We start from the raw sequence: 15551 nt of genomic DNA on the forward strand, positions 1-15551 counted from the left end.
AGTCCCAAAAGGCGAGCTGTTAGGTAATTTTGACATTCTGAATTCTCCCTCAGTGTACCCGAACAGGCACTGGAGTGTGGCGACAAGGGGGTTTTCATATTAACTTCATTGCAGTGTTACAGTAAGCCTACTTGTGCCAATAATAAAGATTATTATAAATGGGGTGCAGGAGCTGAGGGACAAAACTGTATATGTGTATAAGTCATTAAAGATGACAGGACAGGTTGAGAAAGCAGTTAATATTGCATACAGTACAAGAATAAGGAGGTTATGTTGAATGTTGAAAAAATATATACCAGTTAGACCTCCCCTGAGTTTTATATCCAGTCCTGGGCACCATATTTTAGGAAGGTTGTGAAGGCATTGGAGGGAGTGCATAAGAGGATTATGAGAATGGTTCCAGGGATCAGGAACTTCAGTTATGAAGTAGGATTGGTGAAGTTGGGAATCTTTGGCCTATATAAATGAATGCTGATAGAAGATTTGATAGAGGTATTCAGAATCATGAGTGGTCTGGCAGAGTAGATAGCGAGAAATTGTTTGCACTCATTGAAGGATGGAGAACAAGAGGGCATATGTTTAAAGGAATTGGCAATACAAGCATAAGCAAGTTGTTAGGGTCTGGAATGCACTGCTCGAGTGTGGTGGAAGCAGGTCCAATCGAGACATTCAAGTAGGAATTGGATGATTATTTTAAAATAAACAATCTGCAGGGTTACTGGGAGCAGGCAGGGAAGTTATAAAGCAAAGTTATAAAGCAAGCCAATGTGTAGAGTGGGCGGGTCAAGCCCTTCATCCTTTTCCTTATTTGTTCCAATTGACATTGAATTCAATTCATGGCCCCATAAAAGGGACATACTCGATCCCAAGGTGACAAGAACAGGCATTACACCTACTCTCAGGCTTGCGCGAAATAGCCAGAGCAGACACCATGGGCCAAATGACCACCTTCTGTCCTGTAAGAGTACTGTGATTGTCACATGACAAAGCTTCAGTACGAACAGAACAAGCAGCGTCTGCGCAAACTCGAAGTTTGATTGTGACGTTGTACCGCGGCCCCGCCCCTGGCGGTTGACCATTCCATCGTGCGTGATGATTGTGAGCTCACTGCGTTTTCTTCCCCAGCTGCCCTCCATACGTCCGATTGTGATGTGTCAGTTTGCGTGACGTACCTTTCGCGGTGCGGGGAGAGAGCGGGAGCGGCCGGCCGCCGGGCGGGTGGACGGACTGGAGTATGGAAAGGAAGCGGAGAGCGGCGGCGGAGGGTGGACAGCGAAAGAGTGGCGACAGCTGACTCACCGGCAGCTACAGCTCCGCCACATAAAGGCGTGCACGGTGCCCAACTGGCCGCGCCACTCCTTCACCGAGCAGCCGACTTTGCCCCAGCGGCTGGCAGCGCTGTGGTTGCTCATGTCGTCGCAGTGGGTGTCGATGGGGAGTCAACTGCGGGGGGTCCTGGACGTGGCCCTGCGGGTTCCCTGCATCTTCGTCATCGACGCCATCTTAAACTCTTACTTTGACGGCGTCGAGAGCCTGTCCACGGCGGCTCGGCAGGTATCGCAGCGGTTACTGGGTGAGTGATTGCAGGCTGGGAGGCTGCAGGGGAGGAGCAGGCTCCTGGGTTGGAGAATTGCTGCCGATTCTTTTATCAGCACAGATGGATCATCTTACATCAGCCTGGGGGAGGTCCTGTCCGACTAGTTAAACACCTAATCGGGTGAGGTGTTCACAAGTCACTCTGGATTAGTGACTGGGAAGGGTTGAAGAATTCCTGCTTAGGTCAGTTGGCAGCTCTGATCTGGAGAGGAGGGAGGATGAAGGCTCGTCTTTATTTCGTGAGACTTGAACTTCTCTTGGAGACAGGCAACCCAAGTTCCAACATTTAATTGAAGCTTTGCTGGGAAGGGATATGGAGGAGAATTCAGGGCTTCATGGAGGAGAGTATTCCGTCTGATTAGATATACTCTGGGAAGAGGTTCGTGCTGTACTCTTTGGAACTCTGGTCTTTCTAGATGGCAGAGATTGTAGGTTTGGAGAGTGTTAAAGAAGTTGGTGAGTTTCTCCAATTTTGTATGATGCAGACATGATACATTGGTGGTGGAGGGAGTGAATATAACGTTGGTAGATGGGGTCTCCATCAAGTGGATCGCTTTTTCCCGGATCATAGTGTCAGGCTTCCAGTATTTTGAGTGTAAGAGCTGCAGTGACACAAGAATTAAGGAGCACAGTTTTTTAGAAATCCCAATTAAGGGACCATTTAGCGTGGCCAATCCACCCACGCTGCACATTTTTGGGTTGTGGGGGTGACACCCACGCAGCTACTGGGAGAATGTGCAAACCGCACGAACAGTGACCCGGAGCTGGGATCAAACCCAAGTCCTCAATCTTGTGAGGCAGCAGTGCTAACCGCTGTGCCACCTGAGCAACACAGTTTATAAATAAAGGGTCTCTTGTTTAAGATGGAGCTGGGAAGAATTTCTTTCTCTGAAGGTTGGAACTCTTCAACCCTGCCTCCACCACCTGGGAAAATTAATATTTTGAAGGCAGAAGAAGAACGATTCTTGACTAACAAAGGAGTCTCAAAGGCAATCAGGCATATGTGGAATTGAGGCTACAATCTGATCAGCCATGATTTCTCCTAATTAATTATGTTTGTATGTACTCCTGAGGTGTCTTGCAGTTGGTAGACATGGGAAGTCAGTAGGTGAGTCACACACTGGTGGGTACCTAACTTCTTTCCTGCTCTTGTAGCCGCGGTATTCATGTGACTGACTGATCCAGTGCAGTTTCTGGTATGGTAGCACAATGGTTTGCACTGGCTTCACTGCGCCAGGGTCTCCGGTTTGATTCCTGGCTTGGGTCACTGTCTGTGCAGAGTCTGCACGCTCTCCCTTTGTCTGCGTGGGTTTACTCTGGTTTCCTCCCACAAATCCCAAAAGACGTTGGGTGAATTGGACATTCTGAATTCTCCCTCCTATGTACCCGAACAGGTGCCGGAATGTGGCGACTAGGGGCTTTTCACAGTAACTTCATTGCAGTGTTAATGCAAGCCTACTTTGTGACAATGAAAGATGATTATTTTATGGGACCCGGGACTCACTCCAATGTATTTTGGGGATTTGACAGTAATGTTGTTGACTGCCAAGGGATAGAGACTCTCTCTTGGAGATGGTCTTTATCTGGCAATTGTATAGCGTGAATGCCCAAGTCTGAATGTTATCCCAGTCTCGCTGCATGCTGTGTGTACCACATCATTGTCTACGCAGTTACAAATGAACACCTGTGCAACTGTCAGTGAGCATCCCTACTTCTGACAAAGGGAAGGTAATTGAAGCAGCTGAAGATGGTTGGGTCTAGAATACAACCTTTCACACTTCCTACAGTGATATCCTGGGGCTGAGAATATCGGTCTCTAACAACCACAATTATCTTCTATTTGGCGTAGGAAATTGATGGGAAACATGAGATTACAAAATTGAAGGGACGTAAAAGAGTGACAGATTGAGGATTGGTTAATTAATAGAAAGCAAAGAGTGGGGATTAATGGGTGTTTCTCTGGTTGGCAATCAGTAGCTAGTGGTGTCCCTCAGGGATCAGTGTTGGGCCCACAGTTTACATAGATGATTTGGAGTTGGGGGCCAAGGGCAGTGTGTCCAAGTTTGCAGACGACAGTGAGATGAGTGGTAAAGCAAAAAGTGCAGAGGATACCGGAAGTCTGCAGAGGGATTTGGATAGGTTAAGTGAATGGGCTAGGGTCTGGCAGATGGAATACAATGTTGACAAATGTGAGGTTATCCATTTTGGTAGGAATAACAGCAAAAGGGATTATTATTTAAATGAAATACTAAAACATGCTGCTATGCAGAGAGACCTGGGTGTGCTCGTGCATGAGTCGCAAAAAGTTGGTTTACAGGTGATTAAGAAGGCGAATGGAATTTTGCCCTTCATTGCTAGAGGAATGGAATTTAAGACTAGGGAGGTTATGCTGCAATTGTATAAGGTGTTAGTGAGGCCACACCTGGAGTATTGTGTTCAGTTTTGGTCTCCTTACTTGAGAAAGGACGTACTGGCACTGGAGGGTGTGCAGAGGAGATTCACTAGGTTAATCCCAGAGTTGAAGGGGTTGGATTACAAGGAGAGGTTGAGTAGACTGGGACTGTAATCGTTGCAATTTAGAAGGATGAGGGGGGATCTTATAGAAACATATAAAATTATGAAGGGAATAGCTAGGATAGATGCGGGCAGGTTGTTTCCACTGGCGGGTGAAAGCAGAACTAGGGGCATAGCCTCAAAATAAGGGGAAGTAGATTTAGGACTGAGTTTAGGAGGAATCTATGGAATTCCTTGCCCAGTGAAGCAGTTGAAGCTCTTTCATTAAATGTTTTTAAGATAAAGATAGTTTTTTGAAAAATAAAGGGATTAAGGATTATGGTGTTCGGGCTGGAAAGTGGAGCTGAGTCCACAAAAGATCAGCCATGATCTCATTGAATGGTGGAGCAGGCTCGAGGGGCCATATGGCCTACTCCTGCTCCTAGTTCTTATGTTCTTCTGTATGTAGAGAAATGAAAAAAATTTTGAAAGATGTAAAAAGTAAACTAGTAAACGTTAGCCTGATTAAAGTGACAAAAGCAACCTTCTGTGGTTGAAGGAGTGGTAAGGTTTCTAAATGACTAGCTTGTTTCAGTTTCTCCAAAAGTGGGAGGAAGCTGCTATGATAGTGATCATAATCCAGACAGATTTATCATCGTTATGGAAAAGGACAGAGGTGAAATAGGAGTGAAGGTTCAAAATGAGGAATGGCAAATTTTACTAAGTTTGAGGAGCAATTTAGCAAAGGTGGACTGGAAACAACTACATGAAAATAATTCAGTGTCAGAGCAATGGGAAATGTTCAAGAAGGAGATTCAAGGGGATCTGGGTAAACATATTCTCACAAAGACAGAGTGGGATGACTGAATCTAGAGCTTCTGGATGACGAGGTGCATAGATGGTAAGATAATGCTAAAAGGGGAGGCTAATGTCAGACACAGAGCTTAATATTTCAGAAAGCCTAGCGGAGTACAGAAACATAGAGGTGAAATTAGGAAAACAAAGCGAGGACATGGAAAAATACTGGCAAGTAAAAGCAAGGAAAATCCAAAGACTTTAGAAAAGAATAACACATATTAGAGACCAAAAAGATATCTTATGGAGCAGGAAGATGTGTGGGTAAGATTCATAATTAATAAATTGTGGCTGTCTTTACAAAAGAGGGGGCCATTGATGATGTCGTTAAGGGTGTGAAATATTGATGGGATAAACATTGAGAGGAAGGCCTGACATCCTTGAAAGTAGGTAAATGGCCTGTCAACATCTTGGGGTTACCATTGACTAGAAACTGAACTGGACTGCCATGTAAATACTGTGCCAGAAGTGCAAGTCACAAGTTAGGAATCCTGCGGCGAGTGACTCGCCACCTGACTCCCAAAATCCTGCTACCGTCGACAAGGCCCAAGTCAGGAGTGTAATGGTTCAAGGGGGCAGTTCACCACCATCTTCTTGAGGGCAACTTGGAATGAGCATTAAATGCTAGTCTGGCCATGACGCCCACATCTCGTAAATGAATTAAAAAAAAAAAAAAGACTGGTGAAATAAATCCTAGATGTTCACTCAAAAAAGGAGGAAATTGCAGAGTCTCTGACCATGCTTTGAGGAATAACTACTTCTTGCAGAGAGTTGTGAATTTGTGGAACTCGTCCCATTAGTGCGGTGGATTCTGAGCCATTAAATGGTTTCAAGAAGCAGATAGATATATTTCTGATAAAAAAACGAGTTATGGGCATGATAGTGCAGTGGTTATCACTGCTGCCTATGGCACTGAGGACCCGGGTTCGATCCCGGCTCCGGGTCACTGTCCATGTGGAGTTTGCATATTCTCCCCGTGTCTGCGTGAGTTTCACCCCCACAACCCAAAGATGTGCAGGTTAGGTGGATTGGCCACGCTAAATTTCCCCTTAATTGGAAAAAAATTATCGGGTACTCTAAATTTAAAAAAAAAAAGGGATATGGGGAAGAGGCAGGGAAGTGGATTTCAGACCAGGAAGAGATCAGCCATAATCTGATTGAATGGCGGAGCAGGCTCGAAAGGCTGAATTGCCTACTTCTCCTAATTTCTATGTTTTTATCATATTTCAATCCTTGATGGTTACAGAGGATTTAAGGACTGCCAACACCATAAAGTTGTATGAAAAGGAAGGAAGGTATAATCTGGATAATTAGACCTGGGTGGCACGGTGGCCCAGTGGTTAGCTCTGCTCCCTCGGTGCTGAGGACCTGTGTTCGATTCCGGCCCTGGGTCACTGTTTGTGTGGAGTTTGCACATTCTCCTGTGTCTGCGTGCGTTTTACTCCCACAACCCAAAGATGTGCAGGTTGGGTGGATTGGCCATGCTAAATTGCCCCTTAATTGTAGAAAAAAGAATTGGATACTCTAAATTTTAAAAGAAAATTAGACTTGTTAGCTTAACTTCAGCTGTAGTCAAATTATTGGAACTAATTCGGAGGGACTTATTTGGGAAGATTAGATTAATTAAAATGTCCGCATGATTTGTTAAAGAAATGTCTCTAACTAAACTGATTGATTGAGTTTTTCGAGGAAGTGACAAAATTGAAGGCAGTGTGATGGATGCAATTTACATGAATTTTAGCAAAGCATTTGTGAAGGTCCCACATGGCAGACTGGTCAAAAAGTAAATCCTTCGGGATCCATCGGAGACTAGCAAATTCGATCCAAACTTGGCTTAATGGCAGAAAGTAAACTGACACGCATGTGATGAATCTCCTGTGAATTAATTTTATTGATTTGTATGAAGTGATAGTGGAAGCGTACAAGAAGAAATGTTGGAGCAAAATGATATAACTATAAATACAGTAGTAGTACTGGAAAAGGTGGTGGGGTACAAAGTGGAAAATACACTTTTGTGTATCTGGGAATGCTGAGGGAAGTCGGGAAAGAAATATAAATGATTTTTCTCACATTTTTGGGTTTGGATGCTGTACCAGAGGACCGAATCATCTGTGTTCAAGAGAAGGAGGCCAATCAAACTGACATCCGTAGTGGGTAAACTTGATAATGTTTAGTGTATATAGTTGAGACCAACTGTTCTCTCCTGGTGAAATGGGGATAAGTAAATTAGAATGTATGGCTGCAATTGGGTCCTCGCTTTAATACATTCTATCCCTCTTTTTATTATTTTCCAATGAAAATTGCCTATATGAATATGCTATGCTGTAATTACGCCTTGCCTTACATGATAGCACTGCAATAGCTAAGTAGGACCAGGGATGAACCCATTTAACCCCTTAAGTTTGCTCTGTCATTTAACCAGATTGTGGCTGATCTGCAACCAGTTGCCATTTGTGGAAGAGGGTCCCAGGTTCTGCTGACCTTTGTGTGCAGATGTATTTCCTAATTTCACTCCTGAAAGGTCTGGCTCAATTTTTTAGTCCCAGACTTGCTAACCCAGTGGAGGTAGTGTCTATATATGCCCTAGCTGTTCTGCTTAATATCTTGAAAACTTTGAGTACATTTTCCCGTAACCTTCTAATTTTCAGTGAGTACAAACCTAGTTTGTGTAATTTGTTTTGTAATTTAACTCTTGGGTTTCCAGTGTCATTCTGGTAAATCTATTCTGTGTTCCCTCCAAGACCAGTGATGTGTATTCAATATTCCAAGTGGGATATAACCAGGGCTTAATATCGCTGAAGCATGTCTTCTACCTCCTTGCATTCTGAACCTTTACATATAATAGCCAGCATTCCATTAGCCTTTTTGATTAGTTTCTGCGCCTATTAATCACATTTTAATAGTCTTTTGTTCCTGGAGCCTCGAGTCTCTTTGGATCTCTACTCCGTGACCAACTCTGAGGGATAAATTAAGGAGATTCTGGCATCCGGGGGAGGGGGAATTGCTGGTGCCCTTGTGAAAGCGGGTGCAGCTTGCAAAGCTGTAAGCAGGCTGCTGGGAGGAGAACACAGTGTGCTCGCACAGGTGGGCACTACATGTGTGTAAAATTGCAAATGTGGGACAAATAGTGTCCTGAATGCGTACAATCTGGAACATGTGCAGGGAAGTCCCAAATAATCCGGAACAAGTGGCTTTCCTGCCTTCACTGTTTCAGCCTTTTGCCCTTTGGGTCCAAGGTGGATGACCTCACATTTGATGACATGAAATCAATATCTCTGAAATGTGACACTCCCCATTTTACATTGCTTGCAATGCTGTTCTGTCTTTGTATCATTGTCAAAGTTGGATCTGTGACTTTTTATCCCATCATCTTAAGTCATCATTAATAGGGTGAGTGGTTGAGGTTCCAATTGAGATCTTTGTGTAATACCATAAGTCCCCCGACGCCATTTAGAATACCTGCCCTACTCTGTCTCCTGCTACTCAGTCAATTTCCTAATCGGGTCAGTAACTAAAAAAAAATTTAAAAACTTTTTTTTTAGCGTGGCCAACCCACTTACCCGTGCACACCTTTGGGGTGTGGGGGTGAGACCCATGCAGACATGGGGAGACTGTGCAAACTCCACACGGACAGTGACCCAGGCGGGCCAGGATAGAACTCGGCGCTGTGAGGCAGCAGTGCTAACCACAGCCACATTGTCGCCCCCATCGGGTCAATAATTTGCCTTCAATTTTTAAAAATTATTTCATGGGAGGTGGGTGTCGCTGGGCGAGCCAGCATTTATCCTCATCGCTAATTGCCCTTGAGTGGGGTATGAGTCAACCACATTCCTGTGGGTCTGGAATCACATGTAAGCCGGACCGGATAAGGATGGCAGATGTCCTTCCCGAGAGGATGTTAGTGAACCAGAGGGGTTTTTACGACAATTGATGACAGTCATCATGAGACTTTTAATGCCAGATTTTTTTATTCACTTCAATTTTCACCATTTGCTGTGGTGGATTTGAGCCTGTGTCCCCAGATCAATACCCTGGGACTCTGGAATACCAGTCCAGTGACAATGCCACTGCCTCCCAGTTCCATGAGCTTCAAATTCAGATAAGCTTCCCTTTTGAAGGACTTCAACAGTTGCCTTCAGGAAGTTTATATAAATAACATCCATAGACATTCCATTATCCACTTCAAAAGTTTCAATCAAAATTTTCAGGCATGACTTGCCCTTCACAAACTCCTGAAAATGTTCAAGGTGTTCAGTTACCTTATCTAATGATGCGCTTAATAATTGTCCAGCTACAGATGTTGGGCTAATCGGTCTATAATTCCATAGTTTTCCTCTGTCACCATTCTTAAATAGCACAGTGACATGCAACTTTCCAATCTAAAGGAATGGTTCCTGAATTGAAAGTATTTTAGATTATAGTTGGGGCATCTACTTTCTTTAAAAACTTGGTGGAACCTGCCTGGTCCATGGTTTTGTCAATTATTAGTTTCATAACGTTCTTCATTCTTGATATTTTGCTTATATTTTGCTGAAAAGAGATGCATGTCACTGAAGCTTTCATCAGGACAAACGTAAAAATGTCTAAGTTCAAACAATCTCAGCACTTCATACAACCAGAGAAAAAGGATGTTAATTAGTTGGCAAGACTCTGGCAAGGCATTGCCAAATGACCTGGAGGAGGGCGTAGAAGGATGGGTGAGTACATTTGCAGATGACACTAAAGTCGGTGGAGTTGTGGACCGTGCGGAAAGATGTTACAAGTTACAGAGGGACATAGATAAGCTGCAGCGCTGGACTGAGAGGTGGCAAATGGAGTTTAATGCAGAAAAGTGTGAGGTGATTCATTTTGGAAGGAATAACAGGAAGACTGAGTACTGGGCTAATGGTAAGATTCTTGGCAGTGTGGATGAGCAGAGAGATCTCGGTGTCCATGTACATAGATCCTTGAAAGTTGCCACTCAGGTTGAGAGGGTTGTTAAGAAGGCGTACGATGTGTTAACTTTTATTGATAGAGTGATTGAATTTAGGAGCCATGAAGTCATGTTGCAGCTATACAACACTCTGGTGCGGCCGCATTTGGAGTATTGCGTGCAATTCTGGTCGCCGCATTATAGGAAGGATGTGGAAGCATTGGAAAGGGTGCAGAGGAGATTTACCGGAATGTTGCCTGGTATGGAGGGAAGATCTTATGAGGAAAGGCTGAGGGACTTGAGTCTGTTTTCGTTAGAGAGAAGAAGGTTAAGAGGTGACTTAATTAAGGCATAGAAGATGATCAGAGGATTGGATAGGGTGAACAGTGAGAGCCTTTTTCCTCAGATGGTGATGTCTAGCACGAGGGGACATACCTTTAAATTGAGGGGAGATGGATATAAGACCGATGTCAGAGGTAGGTTCTTTAATAGAGAGTAGTAAGGGCGTGGAATGCCCTGCCTGCAACAGTAGTGGGCTCGCCAACACTAAGGACTTTCAAATCGTCATTGGATAGACATATGGACAATAAGGGAATAGTGTAGATGGGCTTTAGAGTGGTTTCACAGCTCGGCGCAACATTGAGGGCCGAAGGGCCTGTACTGCGCTGTAATGTTCTATTGAGAAAGCGATGGGGAGCTACAGGCTTCCGGGTAATTCTAAAAAGGTGCACTGGGTAATTCTAAAAAGGTGCAAGGTGTTTAAGCATACTACTTTGCAGAAACCGGGTCTTTGCATATGAATGATGTAGCTTTGAGCAGGCTTAAATCGAGACCAACCGGCTCGTTGGTCTAGAGGTAAGATTCTCGCTTCGGGGGTTGTGCTGCACAAAAATGTGAGGTCCCGGGTTCAAATCCTGGACGACCCCTTTGATGTTGTTTCTGGGGCAGCACGGTAGCATTGTGGATAGCACAATTGCTTCACAGCTCCAGGGTCCCAGGTTCGATTCCAGCTTGGGTCACTGTCTGTGCGGAGTCTGCACATCCTCCCCGTGTGTGCGTGGGTTTCCTCTGGGTGCTCCGGTTTCCTCCCACAGTCCAAAGATGTGCACGTTAGGTGGATTGGCCATGATAAATTGCCCTTAGTGTCCAAAATTGCCCTTAGTGTTGGGTGGGGTTGCTGGGTTGTGGGGATAGGGTGGAGGTGTTGACCTTGGGTAGGGTGCTCTTTCCAAGAGCCGGTGCAGACTCGATGGGCCGGGTGGCCTCCTTCTGCACTGTAAATTCTATGATAATCAATGATAAATGAGCGTGATTGATTGTTATATTGATCCCTTGTCAGCATTTTGCAGGGATCATTCCCTCACGGACACCTCACCACGGCACATTCCCATGCAATCATAGAAGGTGTAACACCTGCCCTTTTACCTCCTCTCTGTTCACCATCCCAGGGCCTAAACACTCTTTTCAAGTGAGGCAGCGCTTCACATGCACCTCCTTCAATCAGGTCTATTGCATTTGCTGCTCCCAATGTGGTCTACTCTACATTGGAGAGACTGCTTTACAGAACACCTTCGGTCTGTCCGCTTGCCATTTCAACTCACTGTCCTGCTCCAACACCACATCTCCGTCCTTGGCCTGCTGCAATGTTCCAGTGAAGCCCAGCACAAATTGGAGGAACAGGACGACCTCTTCCGATTAGGCATGTTACAGCCTCCGGGACCTAACATTGAGTTCCACAACTTCAGACTGTATGTGAACTCTCTCCTCCATCTTCACCCCATTTTTATTTCTGTCAATTTATTTTTATTTCTTCCATCCATCTGTTTTGCCCATATCATTATCCTCTCCCCGCCATCTGTTCCCTGTTCCTTATTGCTCGTTGGTGCATTGCTCACTATTGTTCTGCATTAATACATTCTAATCTCTTAATGCGCCACTATCAGCAGCCTTCTTAGCCTTAATCACCCCCATTTACAGTCCTTTTATCTTTACCAATCGCTGGCCCTCTATCCAGCCCCATCGGCCCCCACAACCGTATAAATCTGACCCTATTTCCAGTTCTCTCCAGCTGACAGTCATCCAGACTTGAAATATTAGCTCCCTTCTCTCCACAGATACTGTCAGATGTGCTGCAAATGCCAACATTTTTAGATTAGCTTTTAGCACACTCGGGATTATTCAGCAAGTGCTGTCCAATTGGGGAATTACATCCTAGCGTAAATGTTTGTTTTGGATTTTGCAAGGGTTATCATGCTGTCTGATTTGATCAGCCAATAATTGGGACCTACGGTCTACACCCTGCCATCACACCAGTACTGAATTTCATACAATATTGTTTAATTATATGATGTGGAGATGCCGGCGTTGGACTGGGGTGAGCACAGTACGAAGTCTTACAACACCAGGTTAAAGTCCAACAGGTTTGTTTCGATGTCACTAGCTTTCGGAGCGCTGCTCCTTCCTCAGGTGAATGTATTCCTCAGGTGAATGTATGAGGTTTAATTATATGGTAGAGAGAGTATTTTTTGGGACTGAAGACATCATCCTATTAGTGGAAAATATCACTCTTGTTGCCACCGCGCATTGAATATATCATCCACATATCAGAAATATGCATAGGGTTGAAAGTTGGGATGCATTCAATCAAAATCATGTTTCTTGTGTAAATCAAAATTGAATTTGTGTTGGTGCGAAACCAGGCATGTAGGCCATACATTCCAGTGCTTGGCTTGATAGAATCAAGCACCATGTTCTTCTGGCTGTTCATAATAGGCAGAGTATAAATTATACTCAATCCAGCCCGTGCTTGCATAACTCAAAACAAAACACCTATTGTTACAAGTGATTCCTCGCTTGCGCAGCACTTGCTGAACCATCCTGATTTACTAATAGATATAAGATGATCAGTTAAGATCGTAATGTGGCTCATAAAAGGCACATAAATTACCTGAAAGCATGGTGAAAGGTAGAAATCTGTTATCTCTGATTCTGCAAAGACCAAATGAGACTTAGATTTCCTTTTTTTAACTGGTTTATTCAGGCAAATGCAAGGAGCTGCTACCCATTCAAGAAGTAGTATAAGTTCAATATATCTATCTTATACTGTTAAGATCATAAGACATCGGAGCAGAATTAGTCCATTCGGCCTGTTGAGTCTGCTCCGCCAATCAATCATGGCTGATACGTTTCTCATCTCCATTCTCTGCCCTTCTCCCCATAACACCTGATCTCCTTATTTGCATCTTTCAATCACAAATTAATATGATTGCTACTTTAATATAGTTATTCCATCAATATTCATTCATGTATACAGTGATTATACTATTGACTAAAACCATCAACACAGTTACAGTGGGCAAAGCAGCATTTTGTATCTTTGTCAGGAAACTCTCACCCTGCTCGGTTCCCACATGGTCTTGCAGCTAGCTGTTTCTTGAGTCCTTAAAATACATTTTTACTTATTACGTTTTGTTATTAACCCTTACTTTCCGCTTTCATCATTCTTATTTTCTTTCTATCCATTGTGTCTGTTTGCATACACACAACTAAGTTACTTCATTACGTTCTAAGCATGCATATGTGAGTATAATATCCAATTGCTACCAGGACATGTATTCATAATATTCTGACTCTTTTCTACTCTAACAACACATGACTACTTGCGGTTTGTCCAACCTCCTCCTTTGTCCATTTTTTTTCTCTCTTTTAACCCCTTCACACGGGGCGCTTATAATTTCCTCATGGCTACACCATGGCCAATTGGAGTCGACTTGCCAACCAATCGGCACTTTTTTTTTTCTCCTGTAGTATAAATTGTGATTGTTTGAAATTTGGCAATTTACATTTATCCCGATGAGTGCAAGATGAAAAGTTTTGGCAACATGTCTCTTCCCAGCAATGTTTAAGTTCAAGCAACTACTTATTTGCTTCTGTTTATTTGGGTGAGTTTCTGGCCCTGACTGGGCACACTGACCTCTTCCTCAACTGTAAATATGAACACAGGTAATTCAACATGTATGCCATTTGCTTATTTTCATTGACTGTATCATTGCCATCAGTTTTTAAGATACTTCTTGTTACTTTTTCCTAATCTGATTCTATTTTTTTGTGTTGATTTTGATATCTTTGTAAGCTTCTTTCCATGTTTGCTTTTTGAAATTCATGATATGTGTATTGTCACACTCTGCTGTTTTTGTATCCTCAACTGTCAGGATCTGTGCTACTTTTTGTCTTTTTCCAAGTTTTATGTTTCTTTTATTTTTTTTATATATTTGCAAGTTGAACTCTAGCCCCTTGGGGTTGTAAATTGGTTCTGTGGGCAGTACTGTGACACAGTGGTTAGCATTGCTGCCTCACGGCGCCAAGGTCCCAGGTTCGATCCCGGCTCTGGGAAACTGTCCGTGTGGAGTTTGCATATTCTCCCTGTGTTCGCGTGGGTTTCGCCCCCACAACCCAAAGATGTGCAGGGTGATCACTCAAATTGCTCCTTAATTGGAAAAAATGAATTGGGTACACTAAATTTATAAAAAAGTAAATTGGTTCTGTGCCACAAATCCTTTTATGAACATCTGATTTTCTGTAGTTTTATCCATTAATAGATTTGTACGATCTTCTGTGTGGATAGTCTTTCATTCCATTGAAATCTTCCCACTAGTTGGAGAAATTAAATAAAACAGGAAATGTTGACAAAAGCAACAGGTTTGGTAGCATATGTGGAGAGAGCTGTTTTAGTTTCTCCAAAATGAAGTTGACCTGCAATTCATTCATTTTGTTCCAAGTACTCTATTTTTGCAGAAAGAAATGCCTGACATCTTAACCTGCATTCTGGTTCATTGTTTTACTCTCTCAGTTCTTATCTTTCTCGCCAGGCTACCCCTTTACCTGTAATGCTTAAAACAGTTTCTGCTCGTTATTCTACTTCTTTGATTTTTGAATCAATGTTTTACCACTTTTTCTACCAGCATACCCCCCCCCCCCCCCCCCCACACACACACACACACACACACACACACACACACACACTGCTTTAAAGCCCTTGTGAGCTTGTCAATCCGTTCTGCATGGGCCTTACAGGTGGATGGAGCTTATCTCACAATATAGTTCCTTCCTGTGGCATAAAATGAGCTCCCCCACCCCCACTTACCCTACTTCCCTTGTGTTTATCCCTGTCTCAATTTTCACATGGCTCAAGTAATAATCTTGAGATTGACTCTTCAGTTTAGCTCCTAATTCCTGATATTCTCCAAACAGGACTTTTTGTCTTCTCTATGTTGATTCCATCATGCGTCAAAACTGCTCGTTCCTCTCCCTCCCGTTCCAGTTGGTTTGCCATGCCCAGGCACCAAGAAGGCAACATACCATTAGGGCCCTTGATTCTGCTTTGAAAGGATGCTGTCCCTCTATTGGATCCCATACACTCAAATAAAGTTCAAGAAATTACACGTGCTTGTGTGGATACTTAATTATAAAATGATTCATTGTGTTCTTATAGAACCTTAAATTTGAATATATAACTGCATGTGTAAAGGCACTGAAAAGGTCCACTGAAGCCCGTGGTTTAAATTTTTGTGAAACTTTACTCAATTCTTATCAATTACTAAGTACAGTTTTGGGTACCCTACTTCAAAAGATAATTGCACAATAAAAGTGATTCAAGGAACTGAAGCTGTTTAAGTTATGAAGGAAAACTCTTGAA

The 15551-nt window shown here is 43.4% G+C and overlaps 1 protein-coding gene across 2 annotated transcripts in view; it reads left to right on the forward strand.

The window, feature by feature from the left end:
* The first annotated feature begins 1126 nt into the window (after positions 1-1126).
* Positions 1127-15551, forward strand: part of rnf139 (ring finger protein 139) — a 43117-nt gene continuing 28692 nt past the window's right edge. Inside the window, exon 1 of one of the 2 annotated variants that reach the window (XM_072467864.1) lies at positions 1127-1573. In XM_072467864.1, the coding sequence (XP_072323965.1) occupies positions 1411-1573 (163 nt within the window). In that variant the 5' untranslated portion in view covers positions 1127-1410. The remainder of the gene's footprint in view (positions 1574-15551) is intronic. The other variant, XM_072467865.1, reaches the window with a different exon arrangement.

This window comes from Scyliorhinus torazame, chromosome 11, assembly GCF_047496885.1.
Source record: "Scyliorhinus torazame isolate Kashiwa2021f chromosome 11, sScyTor2.1, whole genome shotgun sequence".
NCBI classification, from domain to species: Eukaryota; Metazoa; Chordata; class Chondrichthyes; order Carcharhiniformes; family Scyliorhinidae; genus Scyliorhinus; species Scyliorhinus torazame.